The 19641-nt window shown below is 39.6% G+C and overlaps 1 protein-coding gene across 1 annotated transcript in view; it reads left to right on the plus strand.

The window, feature by feature from the left end:
* The first annotated feature begins 3636 nt into the window (after positions 1–3636).
* LOC139918263 (uncharacterized) overlaps positions 3637–19641 on the plus strand; it is a 62977-nt gene continuing 46972 nt past the window's right edge. Inside the window, exons 1-10 of the mRNA XM_078284209.1 lie at positions 3637–3715; positions 4456–4497; positions 4592–4850; positions 6430–6544; positions 8548–8632; positions 13363–13469; positions 13644–13854; positions 14015–14140; positions 15051–15168; positions 17244–17382. Of these exons, the coding sequence (XP_078140335.1) occupies positions 3637–3715; positions 4456–4497; positions 4592–4850; positions 6430–6544; positions 8548–8632; positions 13363–13469; positions 13644–13854; positions 14015–14140; positions 15051–15168; positions 17244–17382 (1281 nt within the window). The remainder of the gene's footprint in view (positions 3716–4455; positions 4498–4591; positions 4851–6429; positions 6545–8547; positions 8633–13362; positions 13470–13643; positions 13855–14014; positions 14141–15050; positions 15169–17243; positions 17383–19641) is intronic.

Raw genomic sequence — 19641 nt, forward strand, 5'->3', positions numbered from 1 at the left:
CTTCTAAATGGGCATGAGACCATTTTTTTGATACTCTAAAGAGAGAGACCTGTACATCTCAAAGACCACACCTTCCGCACAGATGGCAGTTTTCTGATACAATGAATACAGAGACACATTGATAAAATTCATGCCAAACATAAATGACTATGTTTTTAATGAGGCAATGCATACACATCACAACAATCTTAAATTTTCAAATTATTGTGCATCTACTGCAGATAGAAGAGTTTTCATTAAAGATGCGCCACAGGATCCATATCCTGGACTTACGGAGCTGAGTCACTGTGGCTTGCATACGCAGTCCTCCAACATCAACACAACTCCACCAACCCAACTCCTCCTTAGAGCAACATACGTCATGTTTACACCAGGACAATGCGCCATATTGTATTCAATATCCAGAGATATTAAGCTATTGCATATTGCTCTAATAGCTCTTTACTCCCAGTTGGCTGTGGAAATGTACCAGATCAAAACCAACTAAGGGATGGGTGTGGTCTGGTGCATATTGCGACTCCTTACACACTGAATGAGTATGCCGTCTAATTAGATATTCAATGTCAAAGTACAACATATTTGAGTTTGTATTTGTGTTTGCATTTTCTTCATCAACAGATGAAGTAAAAGCAAGGGGGTCTCAAGGATTCCCCCATGGGAGGTAAATATCTGTGCTAGGGGGTCTGGGGGTATACACCCTTGGTAAGCTGTATTATGTTAGTAAGTTAATTTTAGCTCATCCTGTCAAAATGCTTTCACTTAAGGTGGATGGGTTGAAGTGTCCTATTTTACCCACAAATCTGAGAATGTAAGTCTTTGGTTAGCTATTAGTAAGTCATTTTTATGCAACATGTAAATTGTCAATTGTCAAATTTGACTAAAAGTTACATCATAATGTCTAGTTTAAGTTTATCTTTATAAAACCGGGCATTGGTGCAGTCTAATCTAGCTTTGACCATGCTTTGAATACCTGTGTGTCATATAACAACTGACTTCACACATCCTATTCAGTGAAGACATAACCAGTTAAACTCTGCCTGGTTTAAAATGTAACATGATATCAGCTAACATCATTTCCAGATGACAATAAGGCTGAATAAATCAATGTTTGAAACTTTATTGAAACTTAAAAAACTGAAAATATTTAGGTGTAGCTTCGACATAAACCCCATTAATAGCATGGGATGGAGAACCCTATGAAAGACTACAGGATAACAAAATTCCTCCCATGCTAATGCTGGATGGAGCCTTGAGGCTGGTGGAGGACTGAAATGACAGAAAACAAGCAGGTAACTGCATATATGCAGATTTGGGATATATATGCATGATGGTTGGTTTCCTGAAAAATGTAAATCAAAAATGAAGCTTGAGGGGCGGATGGGAGAAGTATATGTTATTGACCCAGCTGCATGGACCTGTACTACAAGATACTTGCAAAAGAAGATTGTAGAAGATACAAATGCACTACTGTGGCTATTTGTTCAGGTCACACAAGCTTCACTTAATTATTTAAATTTGGAACATTATGAATTCAGAGCAAGTTTTTGGCTAACAGCATGAAATCATTTCTCTTTTTAAACCTTGCTAAGGAGGCAAAAATGCCTGTCTTGTTGCAAATCATATAGACCTATCTCAGTGCTTAACTCAGGCACAAGTAATAGCTTTGAGACTCAAACAGTACTTACCAGAACTTGCAATTGAATATCACAGAAGAGTGTTCAATACTTTATGTACAGAAAAAGAAACCCCTGATGTGGCCACACTATCCTTTGATGACAAAAATCACTCAGCAAAGTAGAATGGCAGTATCTGTTTGAAATCTATTGAGGTTTGGTTTTGGAGTAAATTTCAACAAATCAATAAATTTTGTACAGTAACTGTACAGTATAGCTCAAGTATTAACTAACAGTGTTGTGTTGTGTTGTAACCTTTTAGGAATGTGCCCCCATCATCCTTACTCTATATCAATCAAGCGCTATATTAACTGAACAAAGGTATAGCTACTGGGGGATGTAGCTCTTTATACAGATGATCTAGTTTTGCTTTTGAAGAGTCTTTGCCAGCATTGACAGACTTGTTAACAACTTCTGGCATGTTTTCCAGGTACTATATAAAGTAAATAACAAATCTAACATCCATTACCTCAAAGATTCTGAGAACTGCCACCTGTACATACTACCTTCCACAATGCCCCCCCATGGCTTTAGATATCTGAAAGTAAAGATCACTCCTAACATAGAAGACTTCCAACAACTTCGGATAAAAAAAATGGCTTCTATAACAGCTTCCATTAATATACGGTCATCGCTTCCCTCGCCCCTAATTAAGCATATCAGTGCCATAAAAACATTCTACCTCAATGTTTGTGTTTATTTCAGTCTCTTCCTTCAAGTCCCCCACCAAAACTAAATTGATTGGAAAGATTAAAACCAATTTTCTATGGAACAATAGACGTACAGGACTAAGAGCTAAATAATGATATTTACCATGTAAGAGAGGAGGGCTTCAACTTCCTCATTTTTGTTGGTATTGCTAGGGAGCTCAAACAAGAGCAACAATGTTTTGGTTTTTAGACAAACCTTGAAACCCCTGGGGTTAAGACAGAAAACTCTGTGACTACTTGTAGGAATTATTGAAGAAATACGCAATCGCTGTGCCAGCAATACTATCAAGGTTTTGATTGGTCCAATTTTGGTGATTTTCATGTTCAACTGAAGGAATTTTCTGTTGACCAAATTCTATGACCCTTGGGCTTTTGAAACCCTTTCAAACCCCATTGGATCAACTTGAAAATGCTTCTTGGTCAAGCTAAAAACAAGGCTGCATTTCTTAGTTCCTGAAAGGTTAACATTTTACCGATACAAGGTTTTCACCCACAGCAACGATATGTAAGGTTCACTGTAACCTTCTTGTTGTATCTTGTATGTCTACAGAAAGGTCTTCAGACCAAAACACAAATGTTAATTGTATACCATATAAATTATACTACAATGTGGTTGAGGTTCTTCTGGACTTCTGGTCTTCTGTTCAGCAGACATGGTAATCTGATACATAATAATCATATTGATTCAAGTTCCATGCGGAGCAATCCATTTGACTGTAACATCAAAACTGACAGTTCTTCAAAGACAGTAACATTCCACTGGCTTTTAAAAGGGGCTAATACAGCATCCAGGGGAGTTCAATTTAGGCCCGTGAATAGGAATTAATGATACCAGTCTAAAAAAACACATATGACAGTCAGATGGGTCTGATCAACCTGTGTGGTTCATCAAAGAGGGCTTTGTTTCTTCTGTTTTCAATAGCTGTTATACACAGTGATGAAAGTGATGACAGATATGTTTGCTGAACAAAGAAATAGTAGTACAATATGCACAGTGTTAAGTATGTATTTAACTTAATGTAAATGTCATCTGTCACATCCCTGAGTACAGGCCAACCACATTGCAGGATAGGTAGAATGAAGGAGGGACTGGAGCTGAACCCCCCCCACACACACACACACACACACACACACAAACACATTAAGGCAAACTTCCTGAAGGAGCATATATAGCTCCACCTTGACTGACAGGTTATAAAGGCAGCTATCCTCTAGGTGTGTCCTCTCATAGTGGGTCAGTCCTCAGGACCAGCATGGAGACCACAGGAATCCAATCCACACTGAGGCTAATCTACCTGATGCTGCTGGCTGGCTCAGCACTCACTCAAACTGGTTAGTAGATCACTTACAAATTATTGATTATAAACTCTTAGTCATTACATTCACCATCACATTATTAATTAAAATAATAATTTTGGTCATTATAAATAGCGGTTTGGATGTTGCACCATGAAGACAAGATCATTTTTATATGGAAGATAAAAGAAAGCACACCGTATAAGACATTTTTTAAATACACCATTGAATTTATTTATTGATTTATTTTATTTAACCTTTATTTAACCAGGAAGTCCCTTGAGATTAAAATTTCTTTTTCGAGGGAGACCTGGCCAAGATAGCACACCATTACAAGGAAGCACTACTGAGCAATATTTGGCCATGTTTTTTTGTTTGCTAGCTTGTCTTAACCAAATTTCTTTTGGTTTGTAAAGGCAAATAAATATAAATCCTTCATTTAATTTTGCAAATTGTAATATATAATTTAGATCATGTCATAATGTGCTTCTGGCCTTATTTAACAAAACTGTTTGGACGATCATGAAATACATACATCATTAATCATCCATTTCTTTGGGCTGTGCTATATTATGCATTATACTATTATCACTAACTACACATTTGATTATTTAATACAAAATGGGGCCGAAAAGTGCACATTAAGTGTTATTTGCTGTATCCTATGCACAGTAACAGATATCTATATATATATATAATATTATTATAGGTATTCTACAGTGTTAATTTAACTACAGCATTTTAATGACGCAACTAATGAGTTCTCTTTACTGCAGTAAACATCATTCCTTCTGTAAACAGTCAGCTCCTGAACTCAGGTAAGGTGACTATAACCTAAAAGGATGCTTATAATATCTTGCAGTCAATGTAGGTATTTGTTTCCCTTAGCTAATCATTACTATCTTGTCCCAGCTAATGCATCTCACGTCAACCGAGTGTGCACAACTTGGGGAAACTTTCACTATAAGACATTTGATGGAGACTTCTTCCAGTTGCCCTCCACCTGCAACCATGTCCTGACCTCCCAGTGTAAGGGCAGCTATGAGAACTTCAACATCCAGATGAGGCGTAAGATAGTCAACGACGTCCCCACCATCAGCAGCATCATCATGAAGCTGGAGGGGACCGTGGTGGAGCTCTCCAAGGGTTCCGTGGTCGTCAACGGCAAGACGTAAGTTCACTCTTCAGGATCGCTGAAACACTGGTCAGTTTTTATATTGGGAATTCAGTCCTAGTCAAATAAGGGTATTAAGTCTAAAGTTTCATTTAAAGACAACCTTCTGTGTCTGCTGCAGCTTTCTTTCATTGATTTGTACTTGATTTGTGCTCCCTTAAATGCTCTGTGTTACAATTTGATATGAGAGGATGATATTGGGAATTAAGTCCTAGTCAAATAAGGGTGTTAAGGTGGCTTTCACACCTACATTGTTGTAGGTGCATACAAACTTTTTGCCAAGTTCGGATCATTTTGATAGGTGTGAACATGCCATGTGGCCTCGGTCCTCTTCCATTCGGCTGTGGTGTGGATCATTTCTGGTGTAAAACTAGTTTGATAAAGTCCAACCCAAAGAGAAAGAAATGACTATATGTGTGCAATGTTTTGTTGGATCACGGCGGGTTGTTTGGGTTGTCTTTAGCCAAATTATAGCAAAGAGAATAGAATAGAATAGAATAGAATAGATGTTTATTGTCCTCAAAAAGGAAATTTGTTTCCACTGCCAGTACAGGTGAAACACAGATACACTGAAAACACTAACACAAGAAACATACATTTACAGCATAACATACAACACATCAAGCATACAGTTAGAGGTAGTTGGAGATGAGTCAGGAGTCTGAATGTTTATTGAGGTATTAAGGAAAGAGTTTACAGACCTTGTATTGTAATTGCCTAGCCAGTAGTGACCGTAGAGTCATTAACAATATTATTTTCTCTTTTTTTCTCCATGGTTGGTAAGGAGCCGCTATATTTTAAGCGCAAAACGACACACCCTTCGCCTCGGTCAATATTTTATGGAAACGAACGTATATACACTCACCTAATTCAGACATGCTGTTGACAGGGGAGTTCTTCTGTCTTGTTGATACTTTTCAGTTATTCAGATTTGAATTCTGTGTTAGATTAGATAGAACAAGTAACCTACTGTCCTGTGGATTCACCTGTGGGAATGTAAATGAATGAACCATTTTGTACTTTTGGAGTGTAAGGATGAATCATTTTTACTGGATACACTGTAACGTTAACAAGTGACTATTCTATGAATGAGGCCCCTGGTAAGTGGTAATGCCATTTTTACTGGAGCGATTCAGTGACCCATTCCCAATCAACGTTATTTGTGATTATTAGTTTGTTACCAAAGCCCTTAGCCCCATTGGCACTGGCACTACACTGCGTGGGCGGCAGTCACGACGCGTTCCATTAAGAATTTTGTGTAAAAAATATTTGTGGCACTTTGACCTCCTGTGGGCAAGGTTTCCAGACCAAAATTTGCCAATCTGATAAGCCTTCCGAAATCCTTGAACCCTTTTCTGTTACACGACTAAAACATATTGTGTGAAAATATTTGCAATAAAGTATAAGTGTGGCTATAAAAAGTGTGGCTTCTCCCAGTTGTTTTCATATGCATGTCTTAAACATGGCCGCCACTCTTCTTCTACGCCTCCTCCCTGTGAGCTTAGAGATGACTTTCTGTGTCTGTTGCAGGCAGCTTCCTATCTTATCTAAAGATGACCTTCTCTGTCTGTTGCAGGGTCTCTCTGCCATCAACCACTGCTGGGGTGACCATCAAGGAGACCACATCTAGTATCACTGTCAAGTGTAAACTGGGACTTAGAGCTATCTGGAACCTGGATGACTCCCTTGATGTATGAAACACAAACACAAACATGCACACACACACACACACACACACACACACATAGCTGTATTGCGGCAATACACACATCATCGAATATCATTCTGTTTCTGTCACTACCCTCCTATAGTTTACACCAAAGCATCCCCCCCAACAATGAAGTGACCAGTTTTTTGAGAGTGAATTTGGGAACGTGTGGTTCAATCTAAAGTGATGCTGCTGGACCAGCCACTGGTTATATGATCCTGATGTAATGCAAATCGGTAATTGTGTGAAACACCAGATGTCAATCCAGATGCGATTAAAATTACTCCAGTACGTCACTCATACAATACAGTAGGTTGGTCATTTCTGCTGTAATTTTTCCCGGGGTATCTGGAGAGAATCCCTGACAATATTACTAGAGGAGGTTTTACCGAAGTGATTTCTGTGATTTCAATCCCGTGCAGATCAACGTTAATAACCTGTAACAAACTATAACAAACTCCCACATCCTCTGTCAGTTCTAGTACAGTCCGGATTAATGCTATGTGATTAAGAAATTACATATACTCTGCACAGTAGGCGTAATCTGGAATCAGACAGAAATGATACAGCCCCTTATTTTTATTGTCATTTATAGGAGAAATACAGATTGTCCAGATTGCATTAAAATCATAAAATTACATTACCAACGTTGTCCTGCAATAATCCCATCCAGACAGCCAAAAGGATCAAATTCATGTGGTCCTGAGGTAAAAATGACAATCAGCAGACTTCCTCTGGTAACAAATGCAGTCCGAAGAGGGAGAAATCTGTGGACATTTCGTGGGGCCCTGCCAGCCGGGGACAAAGCACCAAATCCAGGGACTGTCCCAGGAGAACGGCATGTCTGGTCACCCTACCCCACAATGAAAGAAGACATTTTACTTCTTCTTGGCTCCACTTTTGATGGTAGTGGACTCATGGCTAACTAATGTCACTGACCCATGGATATATTGAACTCTGACCAGGATATTACGTTGTTGTGTCACGTTATGTGACATTGAAAAAACACACTTGGCCACAAAAAATCCGATATTGCCGTTTAGACACTGGTCACATGCAGGCTGAGATGGATAAGTTCCACATATGAATGTGGCACAAATCAGACTTCATCATGTGACTTTTTGCTGTTTACACCTTAAGCAGTAAATCAGATACGTAAAAAATCAGATTTGGGTCACTTCAAACATGTAGTGTAATATTGCATACCGGTATATGCATATTCCCTGAGCTTTTAAAATCGCTTTTGTACTAATCCTCACATACTGCGACTTTTGGACACCTGCATTATTTGTTATGTGTATAGTAATACTTAAATACTCAGGTATGCAGGGATTCTTTGTGTAGATGTGTGTCCTTATTTTTTTTTTTTTCAAACCCAGATGTGTATTTTCATTTGGTTTTGAATAGATCTACAAATACACAGAGGGACACATGGTGAGCCAGATGTGAATGACTCAACAGGATCAGTATCTATGTGCTTGCATGAGCTTGTTTATGTTTATGCACTTATATGTGTGCACGTGTGCATGCATGTATGCAAAGCTATGTGTAGAGTCTTGAGAAGTTTAAATACTTAAATAGAGTGAAGTCTGACAAATATTGATCAAGGACCAATGCATGGTGGGAGTGAGTCACTGGGTGAGTTTGTGTGCTATGTCGAGGAGAGATAAGCATACAATGATAAACCAAGCCTGAAAACCACAATGCAAACTTCAGCTGCTTTAAGTTAATACTGCTGAGTACACCTCTTAATGAAGATTGATGTGATTAAAAGACAGTCTGAATAGAGATTGATATGATTTTAATATGAGACTAAAAGTAAACAGAATGATGTTTACCAAATTTAGAGTTCACAAGCAGGATATTGAACACCGAGTTTTTGGGATGTTTTGAAATAAACTGTCTGGTGCTACACAGAACTTCAACATTTATTAATTACTGAATTATGATATTTCATAAACAACCTTGTCTGTGGCTTGTTGACAGATTGAAATTGATGACAAGTACAAGGACCAGACCTGTGGACTCTGTGGAGACTTCAACGGCATGTCAAACGAGTTTATGCAAAATGGTAAGATAATTTTTCCAGTGTAAGGGAGGGATATGTACCTTGTAGCTGCATTGCATTAGGCGGCACAGTGGCTCAGTGGTTAGCAATGTTGCCTAACAACAAGAAAGTCGTGGGTTTGAATCTCCACCCCAGTCCTTTCTGTGTGGAGTTTGTATGTTCTCCCTGTGTTTGCGTCTCCTCCCACAGGCAAAAAAATAAATGCCCAGAAAGGGGGCTTAACGTGGCTTAATGAGTTATTATTGAAATGAAAAACTCTGAAAATGTAACCATGAATTAGAGAACACAACACTTCACTAGAGCCCAAAACGAATGTCTAGAAAAAATAGGGAAACATTTTTAATAAATCATCAAAGTCCAAATTTAGGCAAATATGAGGGCTAAAAAAAAAAATTGAGGGCTCAATGTGGCTTAATGACCTAAAATCAAAATAGAAAAATTTCCCTTTAATTCAGACATCAGGGGGATACAAGGAGATACTGTGGTGAAAATTTTAACTCAAAAATAAATCAGTAACATGGTCAAAAAACTTTGACAAGAAACCCAGTTGCAAATGAATGCGCTTAATGTGGCTTAATGTGGTTTACTTACCTAAAACTGATGAGGAAAAATCTGAAATAAATAAGGGGGACTTCTTATCCTAATTATTCACCACCATCAAAAGGAAAACACTGGGTATATACCAGAATACTAGTAATTAAATAATAATGTTGTAAATTGCCCTAAAACCATTAAATATGACAGCTTAATGTGCCTTAATGACCGAAAAGTAAGGTGGAATGAAATAAATGTATTCCAAGTGTACTTGATCATAAGATCTTGCAATGGGGAGAAGAACGAAAATTTTAAAAACTAACAATAAATATTTTTAATAAATTAAAAGTCCAAATTTAGGCAAGGACGAGGGCTTAATGTGGCTTAATGACCTAGTCGAAATAGAAAAAATCGCCTTTAATTCGTGCATCAGGGGGACACAAGGAGACACTGTGGTGAAAAATTCAAGTGAAAGGAAAATCAATTAGGTGGTCAAAAAAAATTAAGACTGTATCACAATTGAAAGTCAAGAGAAATGATGAAGAAAAATCGTACATTAAGGGAATACCTTATCCTAATACTTACTACCATTAATAAGTGTTGAAACCAGAAATACTGCTCTGGTGAAAGTCATTAAGTGGCATTAAGCCCTTGTTACATTCTTTTTGTTTTTAAAGATTTCTTGTCATTGTCATTGTTCTTCTTCTCATAATAAGGTCTTATGACCTAGTACACTTAAAATGAATTTAATTTCATTCCACCTTACCTTTAGGTCATTAAGCCACATATTTAATGGTTTTCGGGCAATTTACTAAATTATTATTTAATTACAAGTATTTCTGTTTTTTACCCAGTATTAGTATAAGGTATTCCCTTAATGTACAATTTTTCTTCATCACTTCTATTGACTTTAAATTGTGATACAGTCTTAATTTTTATGTGTGTGACTGGCCTGGAACCCCAAACCACAGCATTATTCTCCTCTTATTATTAGGTAATAACAAGGTAAAAACAAGAGACACTTGAGCTGCCTAATGTCCCACCATAATCATCATGATATATTGAACACAACCAGTTATACTAATGACTGGTTGTCATAAGCTAAGCTAATGCATTAATTAGCAAATATTTCTATGTCAACATACTTGTCACATGGGTGGTAATATGAACTTCATATTTTAAAACATTAAGGAGTTTCAATAGTTTCATGAAAATCAGTTTTTCCTCATAATATGCATCATGACAAGATAATGTACCGCACCATGTACCACAGTGACTGAACATAAAAACATTTCTGGGCCCATTTTGTTGTTTGGTGTATTTTTATTATTCACATGGATTACTGGCCAAAGGAAGGCAATGTGATGTCACATCGATATACTTCTAGTACACCTACAATGGAGTGTGATAGCAAAAAAAAATTCAGCTATCTAAAACGTGAGTGGTATACATCAGGTTTTGGTGTCAGCCCTTCAGAATCAAAGAGCAACGATTATGATTTTATGATTTTGCACTGATGTTCAACAATCATACAGGGAGAAATCCATCATAGAAGAGGCAGAGATACCAATTTCTCCACCTACAGTAGGCTCAATAGAGCAGAATGCTATGCAGCCATAATAGCCGCTAATATCAATAAAGGATCCCATTACCCGGATGGCTGAAAAATTATCTAATGTAGGCCTCCTCCATTTTAAATAGTTCCATTTGTCAAACAAATAACTAACCTGTAGATATCTAAAGTACTTTGTGTCAAAGATAACATAACTTAAAAATATAAGCAGTGCTACACTGTTCTGTTTGTTGTTGCTGTTGTCTATAAGGTGAAGAATAGAAATGAGACTCCTTTTACAGAGAAATCAGCTGTTCTGCCCCTCTGCCCTGCTGCATCTCTCTGCTGTCAGTCTCTCCTGGATCTTTACATCGTTACATTACAGCCTTTGATATTATTATCTAACGTTACTCTGTTTTACTGCTCAGCTGCTCTGGTCCAGACTGTCCTGCTCCTCCTCAGGACCAGTCCTTTTCCTTCTTTGAAAATATTTTTCAAAATTAATCTGGATTTAGGGAGCAAACATTCAGAGTCAAAAAGTTAATATTAACTCAGAGTTAAAAAGTTAATATTAACGTTATCAGTCCACTCGGTGGATACTGACTAGCAGCTAGGCTATACAGCGTGCTAATGTGGGAAACTCAGCTGGATTCCGAGTAACGTTAACTGTTAGTTCTTCTTTTCGGGAATTCACTCGGCCGTCCTCTTGGCATGGAAAAAAAATATAATATCCCTCACGCGTGTGCAGTGGGAGGCGAACAGACGGGTCCGCTGAGAGAGAGAGAGAGAGAGAGAGAGAGAGAGAGACAGAGACCGAGCAACAGAGAGAGAGAGGGGGAGCAACAGAGAGAGCAAGCGAGAAAGAGAGCGAGAGACAGAAAGAGAGAGAGCAAGAGAGAGAAAGAGAGAGAGCGAGAGACAGAAAGAGAAAGCGAGAGACAGAGAGAGCGAGAGACAGAAAGAGAGAGAGCGAGAGACAGAGAAAGAGAGAGAGCGAGAGACAGAGAAAGAGAGAGCGAGAGATAGAAAGAGAGAGAGCGAGAGACAGAGAAAGAGAGAAAGCGAGAGACAGAGAAAGAGAGAGAGCGAGAGACAGAATGAGATAGAAAGAGAGAGAGCGAGAGACAGAAGGAGAGAGAGAGCGAGAGACAGAATGAGAGAGACAGAAAGAGAGAGAGCAAGAGAGAGAAAGAGAGAGAGCGAGAGACAGAAGGAGAGAGAAAGAGAGAGAGCGAGAGACAGAAGGAGAGAGAGAGAGAGATCGCGTGGAGCAATTAGGGGCTGAGCGAATCAAAGCGCTACACGCAGTTCTACGATTAAATAGTGAAAAAAAAGAACATTTGTGGCGGTCAGTGCTGATGTTGTGGCGCCCGCCACAAAGTTTTCTGTGTGGGAAACCCTGGAGGGGCAGAGCGGAGCGAGGGGAGATTGTCCACTAGTTAATCGATCGCGGATGGCGTCGTTCTCTCGGACGGATAAAAAAATAAAAATAAAAAATGCTAAAATGGGTCGCCAAATATACTTTGGCGGCCGTTAATATACCTGGGCGGCCCGCCCAAGTAAAGTCTCTGTGTGGGAAACACTGTTACATTCTGACTATGTATGCTATTATGTTGCCAAATAATTACCAGAAGATTGTAGCTAGCTACTGTAGCTCATACAAATCAATTAACCAAACCCAGACAAGTTCAATGCACAGCATTTTATTCAATCCGTCCGTTTACTTTTCTGATAACTACATCACTGCATAACTCATAAATGTTCAGACAAGCTTAATATTTGGTTATTTGTGATATATGCAATTCAAATATACTGCCGCATTTTCTTTCAAACAAATTTGGTCGCGGATGTCCGGATTTGGTACAGTTGTAAGGCGCTTCCGGCGCTGCACGGCGGCGACGGGTGTCTGTGGCACGTCAGATATGTTCGTTTGTTTGCTCGTTTTTTCTTGCGTGCGTTTTGTCGCCTGTAATCAAAGTGTGACTCCAACTAACTTGGGGCAGAGCTGTTCTGCAGGCTGTGACGTACCGGCGTAGAGGCAGCTCTGCAGGAGCGTGCGTTCAGTCGCACGCCGTACTGGCCCGCGCTCTCTCACACAGGGGGAAACATTTTGGCTGTGCTGACTGCCTGCTCCAAACGCCATGAAAAACACTCTGCTTGTATGATCAATTTATTTTTAGAAATTCTGAATTTTATATTTTAGAAAACAGAATAGGGGCAATAGTCTGGAAACACAAATATTTTTCCATACTCTCTTTTCTTTTTTCCATACTTATCCAGACCTGGAAATTACTAAAATCAAATTCCATACTTTTCCATACTTTTCCATACTGCGTAGGAACCCTGTTGAAAGCAAAGCAACAAGTTCAGGACCCCTCCATGGGTTTTTTTTTTAAAGTCATTCTGAGAAATGTAGGAAATCACTAACTGAAGTAGAATTAAACGAGGTAAGATTAGTGAAAGTAAATTACAACCCTTGATCACAAGATCTGTTGGAATGCATTGAACAACACAAACTGATGATATCTATCAGTGTAAGAGTATATGGGAGTACTTGACTGCTAGTGGCTTCTTCTATTTTGCTCTCTAGAAAAAGGTTAGAAATACCTGTTGAGATGACAGTGAGGTGTGTCCTGTGTTGTTGCAGGTGCACCACTGTCTGTGGAAGACTATGCTGAGACCTATAAGGTGGATGGGCCGACAGAGGACTGTGAGGAACCTCAGCTCAGCCCTATCAAGAGCTGTGGAAATAAGGTAGTGCTTTCACATGCTATTACCAAAACATTTAGATCCAACATATTATTGTGAGGTCATTTTGTGTGAACTGAAGGATGAGGTTGCACTACACTATCTCAAATATAATCATCTCCTCCCTTGGGAGTTTGAAGTTGTTTGTTTTGACTGACAGAGTGATTTTTTTCCCCCCAGCAATTCTGTGACCAGATCTTCTCAAGTCCTCCATTCAGTGATTGCACAGACCGTCTGGATGTGGAGTTCTTCAGTAAAGCCTGCATGGCTGATCAGTGCCACTGTGAAAACACCACCAACTTCTGCCTCTGCCAAACCATCTCTGAGTTCTCCAGACAGTGTGTCCATGCTGGGGGCAAGCCCACACAATGGAGGAGTTCATCTTTCTGCCGTAAGGGTGTTAACGCCTAAGAAATTGTGTTTTATTTTGATGCAGTTTTGAATTTCTAGTACTATAGTACATACAGTTGCTGTATACTTTGCTGCAGATTTTGTAGTGCTATTAGATTCTGGTGCGGCATTACTGAGAATTAAAACATTTGTCTCCACAGCCAAGAAATGTCCCTACAACATGGAGTTCTTTGAGTGTGGCAGCTCATGTCCTGATACCTGCTCCAACCCTCAGGCCAGCCAGACCTGTGACAGCCACTGCCTCGATGGATGCAGCTGCCCTGCTGGTATACACACATATACACACATATACACACATATACACACATATACACACATATACACACATATACACACATATACACACATATACACACATATACACACATATACACACATATACACACATATACAGACACAAACACACAAATTCCACTTACAATGCAGCTATATGCAAGCATGTACATACACTCAATTCACATATGCACAGACACAAAACATATTAGAATAAGTTATGTACACATGAATCAATGGTGATGTCTGATCAATAGCACAAATTAGACACACCATTTCATTTGTTTGTCATATAAAAAGGCTAGATAACAGTTTAGGCAAGTAAAACAACTGTGGTTGTGGGGAGGGTTAAGGTTAAGCAACTAAAACAACTTTGGTTAAGGTTAGGTTTAGGCAACTAAAACTTAGGCAACTTAAACAATTTGTTTAAGGTTAGGGTAGGGTTTTGGTTATGGTTAAAGAAGAAAAGCTTTAGCTAAAAATGTTTAGCTCCACACAGTACACAACTTCTTGGCAAGAGTCGGGAATTGAAACTGGGTAGTCAGAGTTAAAGGCAAATAACCCAACCCCTCCCTCCACACCTTTATTTTCCACCACGCTATTTCATTGTCAAACTACAGCTTGTTTCTAGTCGTGTCTCCTTCAAGTAATCCTTTCGTGGGGGGGAAACATATGTCTCGGAGCACATATTTGCATTGTAAGACATCATGCTCATTTCGGGAATTTTCAGGAAACCAGGCTCAGTTTTATAGTGACTTAACTTTTGAAGAACAGGCAAAGACAGAAATGTAATCTTGCTTCCTACAATATATCAGAAATAAAGTAGATTTATCCATCACAGATCTGGAGGTTATCCATTACTGTTATTATGATCTCAGGTCCCATCTTTCCTCTGCTCCTCAGGAACTGTCTTTAATGACATCAGCAACAGTGGCTGTGTTGCGGTGAAACAGTGTCCATGTCTGCACAATGACAAAGTGTACAGCTCTGGGGAATCCTACTCCACTAACTGTAGATCCTGGTAAGATGTCAACATGATGGGCCTATGTCAGAGGTGTAAAGTAACAACTGCTTACAACTGCTTTAGATATACTACTGCATATGCTACTGTTTTTTGGAGTGCTTTCAAAAGTCTTTTAGTTTATTTTACTTGTTCACTCAGTTATTTATTTAATCAAATTTCAGATGGTGAGTAAAATATAGAAAAACAGAAAAATATAATTATCCCCAAAATTGGGGCTGTTAATGATCACACATATCCAACAATGAATTTAGGGGTTAAGTGATAATATGTACATATTAGTAAACAAGCACATAATTTGTGATAACCTGCGACCAGTTTGGCGCTAAATTGACTCACTCGGGATTAGAAGCCAGAATCTCTGCTAAGGGTGTATTCATAAAACTTACTGTCAGGGTTACCATTGTGGTAGGGTTGACTGATATGGCAAAAAATTGTATCATGCAAATTTTAGCTGATATAGAGTCGATATCAATATATCATTAGATCATTTGCATGTCTCTTAAGCTATTCATAAAGGCACACCGTTGTGCAAAAAATATCACCTCATCTAACCCGGCTGTTGAATTCAAACTAGGAAAATAGGTTTTAATACTAAGAACATTTCACAATCATATTTCATATTTGTGTCATTAGGCATTATTCTGTCCGAAAACATATGAATAACAGATTTTTGAACAATTCTGAATCAATATTTTCAACTTGCAGTTCTTGACAGCTTTGCATAGTGGAATACTGTCATAATACCATTGCCATGGAAACCTATGGGAAAAGATTGGGTTTACGATCGCCACCATGTTGACATTTTTTGGAGCCAGTGCAGCCAGAGAGTTGTCCACAGAGCCGCCTACTATTGGTCCAGAATCGGCGACCTGTCGATCACTGGACAGGCGACCTGTCAATCACTAGGAAAACAACCCTGTTTTATATCCGTTATATCCCGTTAATGACACAATTATTTTGAAAATCGGCATAAGGACACACACAAGAAGAAGTGAAATTAGCTGCTGAGACCATAACCTCTTGTCGAAAAAATTTATTGACTTTAGCTGCTCATTAACATATTGACTGTCATTGGCCTTCACCTGGGCGACCGCTGCCAATAATAGCCTACCATGGAAACATGACACTGCTTTGGTAGACAATGCTGCAGAATTTATATGAATGAGCTCAAAATACCGTGGCGTTAAGTTTGGGTGGCGCAAAGCTGGTACCGCTGAGTTTTATGAATATGGGCCATAGAGTCTTTATAGCTGTGTCCCGCAATGGCACATAAGCAATGAAGTTTTGGGAAATTTTTGGGGCTTACCGACCAAGAGAGTGACTCGTACTAGCTACTGGTTCCTAAAAAATATAATAAGTAAAATACGAAGTAATATACTAACTCAGAGTTTCAGAATTCTTGTCTCTTCTGGACGTCATGTCCTCAAGCCTCACTTCTAGAATTGCTAATGACGGCAAACATTTCCCATATGAACTGTTTTGCCTGAGGAACTTTCCTTCACCCTTTTTTTCCCCATGTTTTAGCTTATGTGTAGGCCTATTTCCCACTCATTATCATAGCTCCCTAAAATATCTCAGTTCAGTGCTGTTTATTGGCCTCTACATATAGAGCTACAGGATATTCACATCAAGAGAGGATGGCTGGTGACACTGGTCAGCCTGTCAACAGTAATATTCTGCATAGGGGATAACAGGCTACTACTACAGCAAAATAAATGAGTACTTATTTCCAACAATAATTGTTATGTATACTTAAGGTTGTTGAGCATTCATGGAAATTAAAACAGTTCCTATGGCTAATACAGTTTTAGAAGTATGACCCATTGAAAAAAACTTGGTCTTTTGGAACAACTCTCCCCAAGGTCAAGTTGAGTATCATAGGGATAAAATGTTACACAACTTAAAACATTTATTTTTGTCCTTTTCAGTCCTTTCACTAGGGCCTTTCCAGCCACTAGGGAGCAGACAATATGTCTCTCTATTCTGTTTCTTCTGAGAAAGTTATGTTTTTGCCTGTTAGTTTGTCTGTCAGCAGGATATCTGCTGACAGACAAGTATGTGTGTCCCGACAGTGTGTGTGTGGGTGGCCAGTGGAACTGCAAGGAGGAGAACTGTCCAGGAACCTGCTCTGTGGAGGGAGGAGCCCACATCAACACCTTTGATGGTAAAGCCTACACCTTCCATGGAGACTGCTCCTACGTACTGGCCAAGGTAGTATACCACATCCACACCACTGCTGTTATACCACATCCACACTGCTGCTATCATACCACATCCACACTGCTGCTATCATACCACATCCACACTGCTGCTATCATACCACATCCACACTGCTGCTATCATACCACATCCACACTGCTGCTATCATACCACATCCACACCACTGCTGTTATACCACATCCACACTGCTGCTATCATATCACATCCACACTGCTGCTATCATATCACATCCACACTGCTGCTATCATACCACATCCACACTGCTGCTATCATATCACATCCACACTGCTGCTGTTATACCACATCCACACCACTGCTGTTATACCACATCCACACCGCTGCTGTTATACCACATCCACACCGCTGCTGTTATACCACATCCACACCACTGCTGTTATACCACATCCACACCACTGCTGTTATACCACATCCACACCACTGCTGTTATACCACATCCACACCGCTGCTGTTATATCACATCCACACTGCTGCTGTTATACCACATCCACACCACTGCTGTTATACCACATCCACACTGCTGCTGTTATACCACATCCACACCACTGCTGTTATACCACATCCACACCACTGCTGTTATACCACATCCACACTGCTGCTGTTATACCACATCCACACCACTGCTATCATACCACATCCACACCACTGCTATCATACCACATCCACACCACTGCTGTTATACCACATCCACACCGCTGCTATCATACCACATCCACACCACTGCTATCATACCACATCCACACCGCTGCTGTTATACCACATCCACACCACTGCTATCATACCACATCCACACCACTGCTATTATACCACATCCACACCGCTGCTGTTATACCACATCCACACCACTGCTATCATACCACATCCACACTGCTGCTGTTATACCACATCCACACTGCTGCTATTATACCACATCCACACTGCTGCTATCATACCACATCCACACCGCTGCTGTTATACCACATCCACACTGCTGCTATCATACCACATCCACACCGCTGCTATCATACCACATCCACACTGCTGCTATCATACCACATCCACACCACTGCTATCATACCACATCCACACCGCTGCTATCATACCACATCCACACCACTGCTGTTATACCACATCCACACCACTGCTATCATACCACATCCACACCACTGCTATCATACCACATCCACACCACTGCTATCATACCACATCCACACCACTGCTATTATACCAAATCCTAACCTGCCATTATACCACATGCATACCACTACTATTATAACTCCTACATACCACTGTTATTATACCACATACACATCACTGCTGTTATGCCCAGGGGCGTAGCCATAATTTCAGAAGTGAGGGGGACAGATTGTTCAGGAGTAAGACGATTTTTATTGAATTATTTATTGAAAGATCCTCTCCCATTCGATTTTCACAAACATAAATCAACAGATTTCAAATAACTCACAGTATTATAGGCCTATTCATCATAACATAGTATATACACAAACTAAAGTCTACACCCCGTCTTAATTGTTGAGCATGATATTCATGGCCATGATCTAGCCTAAGTGAAGCACCCAAACGTGTTTCTGCGCCTCTCCTTAGTGTCAGCAAAGAGAAGCTTTTCTTTTTTTTATATTTAGGTAATAGTCTGAATATTGAGTGCGTATTCTGCTACTCTGCCAGTGAGGCTTAAATTGTACATTTTGAAGTAATTTAAACCCTGCGATCTAATGACATGTTATGCTGTGTAGATGACTGTCACTTTGGTCTTAGACCGGCTCCAGACACAGTTCCAGCAGAGCTATCCTATGCGCAAAATGATAAGACATGCTTTGCCATGCGCAATCAGCAGGTGTTAACGGCCACCGCCTCTTGATAAATCACGTCCACTACCAATTTCCATAAATCCCTCCCTTTATTTTGCGCCTCAGCCTTGGTACACCCACAAATGCGGATGCAATTAGACCACACCGCAAAAAACGGTCGTCTTAGTAGATCAGAAAACAAGGTTTTAGCACCCGCAATGCGATTTGCGGTGGCGCAAACCTTTAGTAGATCCGGGCCTGAAGCAGTTATAGGACTATAGGACTGAGTTATTAGAAATACTGTAAGCGCACTTATTATTGGAAATGACTTAATGATATTAGAAACGGCAGCAGAGTGCGATTTGTAAAGAAAACAGAGGGGGAAAGGAGGAATGAAACTGACAAATACAAGTGCAAACCGCTATCATAGAAGTATTATTGTTTC

This window comes from Centroberyx gerrardi, chromosome 1 (genome assembly GCF_048128805.1).
Source record: "Centroberyx gerrardi isolate f3 chromosome 1, fCenGer3.hap1.cur.20231027, whole genome shotgun sequence".
Classification (NCBI taxonomy): Eukaryota; Metazoa; Chordata; class Actinopteri; order Beryciformes; family Berycidae; genus Centroberyx; species Centroberyx gerrardi.